The 12315-nt window shown below is 45.6% G+C and overlaps 1 protein-coding gene across 1 annotated transcript; it reads left to right on the top strand.

The window, feature by feature from the left end:
• The first annotated feature begins 9353 nt into the window (after window positions 1-9353).
• On the top strand, window positions 9354-11950 carry MED10 (mediator complex subunit 10). The gene is made up of 4 exons (XM_009906563.2): window positions 9354-9516; window positions 9818-9901; window positions 10627-10729; window positions 11640-11950. The coding sequence occupies exons 1-4, from the start codon at window positions 9395-9397 to the stop codon at window positions 11733-11735; spliced, it is 405 nt and encodes a 134-aa protein (XP_009904865.1). The 5' UTR covers window positions 9354-9394; the 3' UTR covers window positions 11736-11950.
• Window positions 11951-12315: the final 365 nt, after the last annotated feature.

The following is a 12315-nucleotide window of genomic DNA, read 5'->3' as shown; positions in this document are numbered from 1 at the left end:
GAAAAACAATAAAAAAAGAGGTTGAATAAAACTCGAAATGACCCACAAGGGCAAGAGCCCCCCTTCACCCTCACGCACAGCGGGCGAAATCGCCTGCGCCGCAGATGGCTTCCCCCAGCACCTTCGACTCGCACCCGGCCGAGCCAATCCCCGGCGGCTTCCCCGCGGGCCGGTCCCCGCGCACCGCCGGGCACCTCCCCCTGGGAGGTGGAGAGAGTCCGGCAGCGGCAGCCGCTGCCTCCGCAGTCTTCCCGCAGCGGCGGAGCGTTCTGCGGTACTTTGTTCGGCGCTGCCCGCAGACGGGCCAAAGCGGCTCCGGCGGGAGAAGAGGGGCCGTTCAGGGCGGCCCTGCCGCAGTCCTTGCGCCCGCCCCGCCGCGTTGCACACCCCGCGCTGCCTACGCGCCCGTTGGTGCCGCTGCTGCGGGCCTCGGTGGGGCTGGCCGGTAGGCAGCAGACGGCGAGGGGCCAGTTCCACAGCGCCGCCGCCCGACCACTCCACCTCGCGCTGCGGCAGTCCGGCCAAGCTTGGCCCTGTCACGGACGGGGGCCGGGGGCGGTGAGGAGGGGCGGCCGCGGGTGGAGGGCTGGGGCCCTGGCAGCCACCACCCTGGGGAAGACTCACTGGTGTGTAGGCAGGTATTGCACAGGTACGTGTGTGCATTGCTGGCACGCCTACAAAGTTGTTGTATTTGGAGTTTAGGGCACGTATATATAGCACGATCTAATGCAGATGTATAAAAACCTCTATGTTCGTGTACGGACATAATTGCATTTATCTGTGTCTATTTCTGTATCTATTTCTTTACATCTAGTGACATGAATGTACCCTGAGTGCACCCACAGCTAGTTTACCAACGACACCAAGCAGTGTGGTGCAGTTGACAGGCTGGATGGAAGGGATGCCATTCAGAGGGACTTTGACAGACAAAAGAGGTGGGCCCATGAAGTTCAACAATGCCAAGTGCAAGGTCCTGCACCTGGGTCAGGGCAATCCCAACCACAAATATAGGCTGGGTTGTGGCTGGATTGAGAAGGGATCTGATCAATGTCTATAAATATCTGAGGGGTGGGTGTCAAGTGGATGAAGCCAATCTTTTTTGGTGGTGCACAGGAATAAGACAAGGAACAATGAATACAAGCTTGAATACAAGCTTGAACATAGAAGGTTTCACCTCAACATGAGGAGAAATTTCTTTACAGTGAGGGTGATGGAGCACTGGAACAGGTTGCCCAGGGGGGTTGTGAAAGCCTTTTCTAGAGGCTTTCAAAACCCACCTGGGTGCATTCCTGTGCAGACTACTCTAGACGATCCTGCTTTAGGCAGGGGAGTTGGACTCAATGATCTCTCTGGCGGTCCCTTCCAAGCTCTTAACATTCTGTGATTCTGTATGACTTGGGGGTGTTGGTTGATGAGAAGCTCAACATGGCTCAACAATGTGTACTTGCAATGGGTAGAGTGTGCATATATAGCAGCATTCATTGTATTCCATAACATCTTTCCCAATACCAAGAGTGGCCTAAAACACTGTCTTTTGTAGTTTTGAATAGTGGCTTGTGCTGGAAAAGGACTGCTGCACTTCTCTGAAGATCTCAGAAAAATATCTGAGTGTCTTGAAAGCTATCTACAAGGCACATCATTTCCATTAAAAACCTGGGTAACTGACTCAATCCCCCCCTGCCAAAATAAAATATTTGGGTCAATTCAGACTTTCCCCCTTTCTTCTTTGTATTATTTAAATCGCTTAGTTTTACCAGTGGGTTGATGTTCAGCAGGTAACCATTCACCAGTGACCATTATGTCAAACTAGGTAGTGTGAAGCATAGTCTTTTTTGCCAGGCTTTACAAATGGACCCAAATGATAGATCAGTCTGATTTACCATGGATTAAAGAGCTTGCTGGTTTAAAAATCAGGATCTTGTAATTATATTTCTTTTTCAAGCATGGTGTTATTGAAGGGTCAAATTCATCTTGGCAAAACTGTTGAGAAACTATCTTACTACAAGGCTTTACATAATTTAATTTATTTTCTCACTTTGTGCAAAGCATACTAAGCACAGAAGTATTTATTTTAAGATCTTAATAATGCAGGAAGAAAATTCACTGTACAGAAACTGTATTTGAGGTGACTGTAACAAATGTAAACTGAATTATGTGCCACATCGCATAAACAAGGATGCATGATTCCATGGCCCAGGCAGGCCCACACTGCCATCAGCTGCACCTTAATACTGTGGGACTGTCAGGGTGTAGAGGACTTGGAGGCCAACTACTTTTGATCTCAGAAGACCCTGTAGAGAAAGGTCAGCAGAGTTGACCCACATATGATACCTGGTACATCTCTCATTAGTCTGTTTTAAACAGAAAGAAGATGAAGATCTCTGAGGTAACTGTAAATGATGGCCCAACAAGCACAGATGCCACATGCCTGCCCTCCATGCTATTGACCTGCCAAGTCCAGCCTGACAGTGTGATAAACATTGGGGTTGCTTTGATTCTTTTCTATATGCAGATACCCAGGGTCAGTTGTAGGATGTGTTTGATACATTTCCTACCCTGAGAAGATCTGCATGTGAAATACTGTTGACAGACTGTTTCCCCAGGAGGTCATAAATTCTGGAGAATGTAAGGTGGGTGGGCTGAAGAGTATGGGAATGTTCTGTCCATCTCATGTTCCTTTTCTACGTTCCTTCCTTGCCTGTGGAAGTGAGGAACTTTTAGTTTATAGGATAAGAGAAAGTATGCCTAAACCTTTCAATAGAAGCCTTTTGGAGTGCCAGACATGCTGCCTGAGCTAGTGATGACCCATCCATGGAGCTGGGAAATTTCAGGAGCGTAGACAAACTGCAGGCAAACATTACACGGTACATGATGCTTCCAGGAAACAAGTAATCTGTGTTTTGATGGGAAAATGAGTCAAGCAGGACACAGAAGGACAAGCTGAGGCACAAAAGGAAATTTCTATTCCTTTTGTTATCAGACAGAGCAAGGCAGAGAGAAACGTCATGAGACAAGTCTGGAGGCTGCTTCTGCTCTGGAGCAAAAGCTCAAAGTCACAAAAACTTCACCTGCAGCTTCATCTGGCAGGTGGTCATGCAGAACAAGGTATTCAATGGTTGTCTGTGGTTGAATATTGAGCACAAGATGGCGGGGCACATATGCTGAATGGTACTAGAATGCTGATTAGTAACTTGAGCCCTTGCGTTGGCTACATGAATGTTTTAAACTGAAAGGTCTCTGAATGGTCTTCCTATGACAGTTGGCTGAAGGAGCCAGTATCATAAATTTAACATGAAGAAAGTTGTTTACTTGTCTTATATAACTGCTGAAGTATCTATCCAGCAGTGGAGCCACAAAAAAGAGCAAGGTCTTTGCAAAGGGAGACCAAGCAGCCCCTCTGTGGCCTTGCACCATTGTCTTGTAAAACGGTACAAGATTAACAATGGAAGTGATGAGAGCACTGTTTCAGCAATCTAGAAGGTGTAAGAGGTATGTCCAGCCAAATAGTATTCTGCTGTGACAAGGGAGTGCTCTGATCATGCTGGAAGCAGTAAAACCTAGTACCATCTGCAGGGTAAAAAGCTGAAGTGATGTAGTCAACTCTTCTTTTTCATGCCCAGTTAGTCTAGGATTGACTCGGGATGGTTGCAAATCTAGGGCCACACATTCACTGACTGACAAAAAACTGTGAACAAATTTGGTCTCTAATCTCTCTTTCTCTCCGATTCCTCAATTCTTCCATAGTAGAAACATATCTATTAACTCAGTTCACTGTTTACATTCTTACCACTTTGCCAGGTGTGGGAGTCAAACTGAACTAGCCTACAATTGCCTATCCTTGCCTTGGAGCAGGACTGGTTGATCCATTTATGGTACATAAAGACATCCTAGAGCGATGCAGACTAGAATCAGGGAGGTAAAACAGCATCTGGATATGAAAAGCAGCCTGACCTCTGACAGATATTTCTCCTACCTATTTATTTGGAGAGCTGCTTTCAGGCTCAGCCACAGTACACCGATTAGTGAAACCAGACAATGTTCAGAGCTCAGGTCTCACAGTAGCCCTCCATGGCAAGCAGAATACAGCTGATGAAGGGCACCTCAGACTCTTCACCACTCTTTTTCTAGTAGGGTAATATTTGCCACTGATTTTCCTGAGTTTGCAAAAAGGAGTTACCTGCGGTTCAGCAAAAATCTCAGATACATATTGTTCACTTCCACGTAAATGCAGGAGAATTTTAAGGCCTGAGTGTGTTCAAAAATGTTATGTAAATTGAAGGAGTACAAAGAAGCATTTCCAGGATGTTTAGGGGAAACAAATGCACATATTCTTAGGAGAGTTAAAAGATCTTGTCATGTTTAGTATAGCCCAGCAAAAACTGAATGGGGACATGGTAACACTTTATAAATACATTTGGGAAGTAAATGTCAGAAAGGGATATTGACTTCATCACATGATCAAATGGTTGTACAGTGACTAATCATGAATACATTTGGACTGGAAATCTAAAGCCTTCCAGACCTCTGAGGAATGGATAGCTCTCCCAAGCACTGGAGAGAGACCAAGCAAGGACAGTAACTTTCAGTCTTGTAGGATGCTGCCTGAGAAGCTTATTGTGCTGGTTTGAGCTTTGCCCAGGATCTAAAAGCCCAAATGGTAACAGATTGAGATTCCTCCCCTCTCCCTTTCCTGGTAAAGTAAAAACAAATTAGGTAGGGGAAAGGGGAGGTAAAGTCACGAAAGAAATGGTCTGGAATCAGTATATATATCTCAGTAACAGGGAGGGTTACAAAAGTATCATAGTATCAGTCAGGGTTGGAAGGGACCACAAGGATCATCTAGTTCCAACCACCCTGCCATGGGCAGGGACACCCCACACTAGATCAGGCTGGCCAGAGCCTCATCCAGCCTGGGCTTAAACACCTCCAGGGATGGGGCCTCAACCACCTCCCTGGACAGCCCATTCTCAACTGAAGTGACAGAAACGTGATAAAGTTCAGTAGTACAAAGTCATGTGCTGAGGGACCAGTGATAAGGAATTTACATAAATCTAGAGAAGTGGACAAAGAAAAGATAGAAGAAGAGTGTGTAAGTAAAAGTGATAAAAATTATGGCAGAGGATGCATCTTTAAAAAAATTAAAAAGCTGATATGACTGAGTGATGATGGCACTCAGTGAGGTACTTTTAGTAAAGATGGGGAAATATTAGAACCTTTGTATAAGGCAAGATCACATTTAGATACCAGAACAACACACTCTCATCTTTGATACCTGCTAAACATTTTTGCTTTGACTCCACTCAATCCTTCCTTCTCTTAAATCTTACCATATTCTATCATGTTCCTCTTTACACCACGTAGCCATAACAAAGATCAGTTGCAACACATTTATGAGTAATGAACTCTTCCTCCTGCTTCTCCTAAGATCTTAACATCAGCATTATTGTCACAATAGTAAGGGACGTGCTTTAGCTTCCTCAATGCTAATTATAAATCTCAAGCGTTGGAACTGTGGAAAAAGTTCAAAAAGGGTGACAAAGGATTAGAGAAGCTAAATTATTTTTAAAATAGATTAGTTGCAAGACTACTGGCAATGGCTCCGCTCCTTTGAAGTGAGGAACATGGATTTACATACACTGTCGTGCACTGTCACCAGGAACTCTATCCACATCCTGATCACAGAATGTATCTTGAGGAAGCTGCTGCTGCCACCAGCTGGTAATTGACGGTTCCTTGGGTGGAGAGATGGGTGTCTAGATTACTCAAAGAAGTCCCAGGAAGATAGGTAGGCCCTGAAGGAGATCATATCTACAGACAGTTACAGAAACATTGCTTCAGATCAAAGTTCGGTTTAGGATTTGGCAAAAAGACACCACCTATATTATGTTAACAGGATCAGCCAATGCAGCACTCACAGTCATCAGTTAGCCATAGGCATGGCTAGAAGACCAAGTATACTAAATTCACAACACCAAACATGCAACACTGGTCCTTCTTACATTTAGATGGCATTCATGTGCTTCATCACTGTATTGGCTCAGCCGGAGTTAATTCTCCCCAGTGCATCTTTACAGTGCTGTGTTTTGCAGTGCTGGTTTTGCTGGGTATTGGTAACACACCAGTGTTTTGGCTACTGCTGAGCCAGGCACCAAGGCTGTGCTTTACCAGTATTTTCTCCCCCCAGCAGTAGGCTGAGGGATGGGCAAGATCTTGGGAGGAGACACAGCCCAGCCAGCTGACCCAAACTTCTCCAGTCTGTCCAAGTCCCTGGATGGCATCCTGTCCTTCAGTCTTACCAGTTGCATCACTTGCCTTGGTATCATCTGCAAACCCACTAAGGTTGCACTCAGTCTCTCTGTATGAAAATACTGAACAGCACTGGTCCCAATACAGACCATTGAAGGACACAATTTTTCACCCATCTCCATCTGGACACTGAGCCATTGACCACTACCCTTTGCATGTGATCATCTAATCAGTTCCTTATCCGCTGAACTGTCCACCCATCAAATCCATATCTCTCTGGTTTAGAGAGAAGGATGTTGTGAGAGACTGTCAAAGGCTTTGCAAAAGTCCAGATAGATGACATCTCTTGGTCTTTCCTTGTTCACTGACGTAGTTACACCATTGTAGAAAACCACTACATTGGTCAGGCAGGACTTCCCCTTGGCAAAGCCATGCTGGCTGTCTTGAATCACCTCCCTGTCCTCCATATACTTTAGTACAGCTTCTAGGAGGATCTGTTCCATGATCTTCCCAGGCACAGAGGCGAGGCTTTCAAGTTGATGATTTTCAGGGCCCTCCTTTCTACCCTTTGTAGATACAAATGTAATGTTTCCTTCTTCCAGTCTCCAGGGACTTCACATGACTGCCAGGACCTTTCCCATGGGGTTCTACTAACTAACTCTTTAAGGAGCTGGAAGTTTGCCTTCCTAAAATTTAAGAGTCCTGGCTATACTCCTTGCCTGTTTGCAAACTCCACCACTACATAATCACTGCAGCCCAGGCTGTCCCCAGTCTTGCCATCACTGATAAATCTATTTGCATTCGTGGCCATCGGGTTCAGTATTGCATTCCCTCAGGTAGGGCTGTCTATTACCTGGCTCTAGAACTTACCATTGAGGCACTGCAGGAATCTCCTCAATTGCCTACAGCTTGTTGTGCTACTTTTCCAGCAAATGTCAGGGTAGTTGAAGTCCCCCAGCAGGACAAGAGCCTGCAAGCACAAAGCCTCCTGTTGTCATCAGTGGGCTTTCCTTAATCAGGTGGCCTGTAGTAGATGCTAACCACAAAGTTCCCTTTGTTTCCTTAGTCCCTAATTCTTACCCACAAGCTTTTCACCTGTTCATGGAAATTCTTCAGGGACAATTCTTCACACTCTATCAATGACCTGACACAGAGGGTAACACCTCCACTCCTCCTTCTGCACCTGTCCCTTCTAAACAGCCTGTAGCCATCAACAGCCACACTCCACTCATAGGATGCATCCCACCAAGTTTCAGTTATGGCAATCAGGCCATAGTTTTGTAGCTGCGCAGTAGCTTCCAACTTCTCCTGTTTGTTGCCCATGCTGTGTGTGTTTGTGTAGGGACACTTCAGCTTGGCTGCTGGCTGCAGCACTTTCTTAGCAGAGCTCCCCTTGATTCCCTTGAGGTGTTTTGTGAGTTTCCTTTCTGGCTTCTACTGTCTTGGGAGTCCCCAGTGAGTCAACGATCTGTCACAGGCAGGCCTGATTTCTTCTCCCTCCCACTTCAGATCTAGTTTAAAGCCCTGTCAAGGAGTCCTGCCAGTTCCTGGGCAAAGACCCTCCTTCCCCTTTGAGAAAGGTGTCTCCCATCTAATGCCAGCATGCCTGGTGCTGTGTAGGCTAACCCATTGTGAAAGAATCCAAAATTGTGTTGTTACACCAGCCACAGAGGCATGTATTAATGGAATGTATTTGCCTGTTCCTTCCAGTGTCTCTGCCCACCACTGGAAGGAGAGAGGAAAGGATAACCTGCACCCCAGATTCTCTCACTAACCATCTTGAGGCCCTAAAGTAATTGCCTTTGGGCTATGTACTGCAGCTTCTCCACTCACATGGAAGTGCAACTGGGTCTTAGGGCCTCACCAGGCTTGGGAGTTTCCTAGTGATATCCTCAACCTGGCTTCCTGGAAGGCAACAGACTTCCTTATGAGAAGGGTCTGCCTGGCATATCAGACTCTCTGTTCTTTTCAGAAGTGAGTCACTTACAACTATGACTCTTCTCCTTTGTGGAGGTAGCAATACTATGGGGAGGTAGCTCCTTTTGATGTTTGTGACTCCTCTGGTGTGAATGAAACAGCACCCACATTATCCACTGATTGGTTCTCCACATCTACAGCCTCATATGTATTGTGTACCTGGGGAGGCACAGTGGGCAAGGAGAGGGTTCGCTTGCCTTCCCTAATGAGGACTTGCTTCCACTCGCTACTTGCTTTTGGGACCCTACCTACATCCTGGTGGGGGAAGAATGCAGGAACCCTTTGATTCTGAGTTTTTTGTGGTGGCTGTTCCTGTCTCAGTGCACAATGTGGTTCTGCAACTCCCTAGTATTCCTTAGCCTGTCTGCTTCCTCTCTTAGCTCTACCACCAGGTTGAGTATAGTTTACCTGCTCACATCTCACACAACCATTTTCCCTATTTCCATCTGATTCCAGGGAAGGGCTATGGCACTCACTCACCCTCTCAGTCTTCTCTTTTCCAGGGTAAAAAGCCCCAGGTCTCTCAACATCTCCTCATTAAGAGAGATGCTCCCAATCCCCTTGTCATCTTTGTGGCCCTCTCTTGGACATCGTCCAAGTAGTTCCTTGTATCTCTTGAACTGGGGAGCCCAGAACTGGACACAATACTTCAGGTGCATCCTTACCAGGGTAGAGTAGCACCTCCCTCAACCTGCTGGCCACACTCTTCTTAATGCACCCCAGAATACTGTTTGCCTTCTTGGCCACAATGCCACTTTAGTGGCTCGTGGTGAACTACTTGTCCATCGGGGTTCCCAGGTCCTTCTCTGCAGACCAGCTCGCCAGCAGGACAGCTGCTAGCCTGTAGCGGTGCACGTCCAGCACGCCACAGCAATTGGTAGTAACTTTTCAAAGCTCACCATTGGATGCCATGCGCAGACACCGCTGCCCGCCGCTACCCTGCGCCTCCTTCTTCCCGCCTGGCACCGGCGAGAGGCGGGACGCGAAGGGAAGATCGGGGGTACACGCGGTGCGGATGGAGCGCGGCCGCGTTGGCCACATGGGGCGTGGCCTCCACAAGGGAGGGGCGTGGCCTCTTGCGAGCAGCGTTTGACACGGGGCTCACCCTGCCGCTTCCGCTCACCCGCCTCCGCGAATACGGCCGGAAGTGACGACGGGAAGCGCCGTGGCCATGGCGGAGAAGTTCGACTCTCTGGAGGAGCACCTGGAGAAGTTTGTGGAGAACATTCGGCAGCTCGGCATTATCGTCAGCGATTTCCAGCCCAGCAGCCAGACTGGGCTCAACCAGAAATTGTGAGTGGGCCCGTCGTTCCGTCATGCCTCTTTCCCGGGCCAGGCCAGGCCAGGCCGCGAGGCTCCTGCCGCCTACCCCACTCCCTAGCTTGGTGCCTCAGGGAGCCGCAAGGGTTGGCCGGCGGATCTGTCACCCTTCTGCCCTAGCGAAACGTGGGAGGAGCGATAGGGGGTTTCGCTCTTTCCCCCCTGCCCCCGGGTTTCATGTCGTGGGCCCTCATGTCGCTGGCCCTGCAGTCAGGTTTACGGTTAGCCGAGTATGCCTCCTTTTGTCTAAAGACGATACGTTTTCTTCTTGCAGGAATTTCATGGTAACAGGCTTGCAGGATATCGACAAATGCCGTCAGCAGCTTCACGATATCAGCGTGCCTTTGGAAGTTTTTGAGTAAGTAACTTTGTACGTAGAAGGTGCAGTAGGTGAGATTTGAGGTACTTGGTCTTTGCAGCATGGATTATTTTCGCTGAGGACTGCTTGTTTCTTAAACTCCAGCTTTTCAAGGCCTCACAAGAGTGTGAGCAGGCAGGTAAGAAGTGCCTGTGAGAAAGAAGGCAGAAGGGTAAGACAGATGATAAATTATACATCTGTTTTCAGATCATCAGTTTTGTTTTTCTTGGTTTGGTTTTTAATTTGTATTGACTTTATGTATGCAGGCTGTAATACATTTTTTTTTTTCCAAAACTAGTGTTCTAGTGAGTAGGCTTTCATTTTGGACATGTACTTTTACACTGAGTTACTTACTAGTCCTAATTAAGCTGCTTTATGGTTAGTGCCCTTTCAGTTGCTTGGAAAAGGACTGCTTTTAATCATGTATACTTAATTGCTTGAGAGGAGCTGGGTAGTTATATTTTTTTGTTTGATTTTAATACATTTTTCAAAGCTTCAGGCTTCTTGGAAACAGATTTAAAACAGCATTCCAGAACAGTTGTATGTTGGCCACAGCCTAGTCCTCCTTGAGCTGTCTTTTGAAATGGCTTGGTTAAATTGTGATTTCAAAATGCATGTTTCAGATAATAGTAGTGACAAAGACACAGCAAGGTGAACAACTCTGTACCTTGGAGAACATTGTAGCAGGAGTTTGATAATTTAGGTAATACCTTTTCTGTTTTCAGATACATAGATCAAGGTCGCAATCCTCAGCTTTACACTAAAGAATGTCTGGAGCGAGCTTTGGCTAAAAATGAGCAAGTCAAAGGAAAAATTGACACAATGAAGGTAAACCAGAAATAATGAAAGTACTAATGTATTTGATAAGTTTTTCCTCTTTTTGTAAAGATGTGGGGGTTTGTCATTTATGCAGTTATTTAATTCCCATATTAGGTGATTTGTATTCAGAATTGCTCTGCATTTCTGTACTTCAATTGATGCCAATGTAGTCTGTTTTGGAAAGGAAACTTGTAATTCATCCCACAGTTACTACTGCTATGGTTTTTTGGGGGGTTTCTTTATTGTTGTTTTGAATACTGGTGAGTACTTCACACTGTTACAGATCTGTAACTATGATGTGTGTAAACTTAGAAATAAGTGAAACAGAAGGGGTATTTTTTTCAGTATTTGAATGGATCTTAGACCATAAAAATGTCGAACATGCTACATAAGCATTTTAGTCTTAAAGTTAATCTTTATAAAATTATTTAATGTATGTTAGTGTTTGGGTTTTTCTGAACTTGTACTTTCATCTAACATTCTGCTGTACTGTAAGTGCTGATAGGAAGTCAAGTGAGATTTGAGGAGTTTTTTGTTCTTCAGAATGTAGTTTGGCTGAACTGGAAAACATTGTGGAGAATGACAGTTTGCTGCAGAATGTAGACTTACTTCTGAATGTTCTAAGTTTGTCTTTATTTTCATGTGCTCTGTGCTTCTGAAAGTTGCAGGAAGAATTATGTATTTCAAAGTGAGATGCGAGTTCCTTTTTGGAGATGGAGGGTCTTCTGTATCAAATCAAGAGGACATGTCCTTTGTCAGCTTTGTTTAAGATCAGTCAGATACTGATGTACCAGAATTTACCAGAGGGGTCCAACCACTTTCTGTTTCTTAGGTGAAGATGCTGGTTAGTTTCTGGGGAAAAGTATTTTAGTTTGTGGAGATTATACATGTGTTTTTGGTTTTTTTTTTCTCTTTCCAGAAATTCAAAAGTCTGTTAATTCAAGAACTGACAAAGGTCTTCCCAGAAGATATGGCAAAATACAAAGCTATTCGAGGAGAAGATCCTCCTCCTTAAGCTGGCTTTAGATAGCTCTAAAAATGTCAAAATGTAAACTGACACCATTCTGAAAACATTGATTGGAGAGAGGGGAAATCCAAGCTGTCAAAACAACTGTGCTAAAAATGGCAGTGATGGACTGTAAAAATTAGCTGTTCAGCAGCTACGATACCCTGCTTCTCTTCAGCAGCCTTCAACTGTATCACTCCCTGTATGGACCATCATGACCAGAACTCAGCAATCTGATGACTTACTCCTCACTTAAGAGCCTTTTTTTGAGGGGGCACAGTTTCTCAGCTGTGGCTAAGGCTGCTGCTGGGGTCATGGCGAGTCTCCCAAACCTAGATTATTTTGATGAGGATCAAGGCCCTTTCCTTGTTAGCCAGTTCTCAGAATAAGATGAAGCACCAGTGTGTCTGGTACAATCTGTTGCTCGCCATTCAGAAGAGAGTTTCTCGATGCAGAAAATCCTTTGAAGCAGAGCTTTTTGGTTTTCCTTGACTGGGCTTTCTAATTCAGTTGGTTGATATAGTAGTACTGCAAGTATTTTATATTGCAATGTTTTTATAAACTGCTTTCTCTGACAAATGCTGTTTGA

Source organism: Dryobates pubescens, chromosome 9, assembly GCF_014839835.1.
Source record: "Dryobates pubescens isolate bDryPub1 chromosome 9, bDryPub1.pri, whole genome shotgun sequence".
NCBI classification, from domain to species: Eukaryota; Metazoa; Chordata; class Aves; order Piciformes; family Picidae; genus Dryobates; species Dryobates pubescens.
This window is presented reverse-complemented; position numbering and strand designations above follow the sequence as displayed.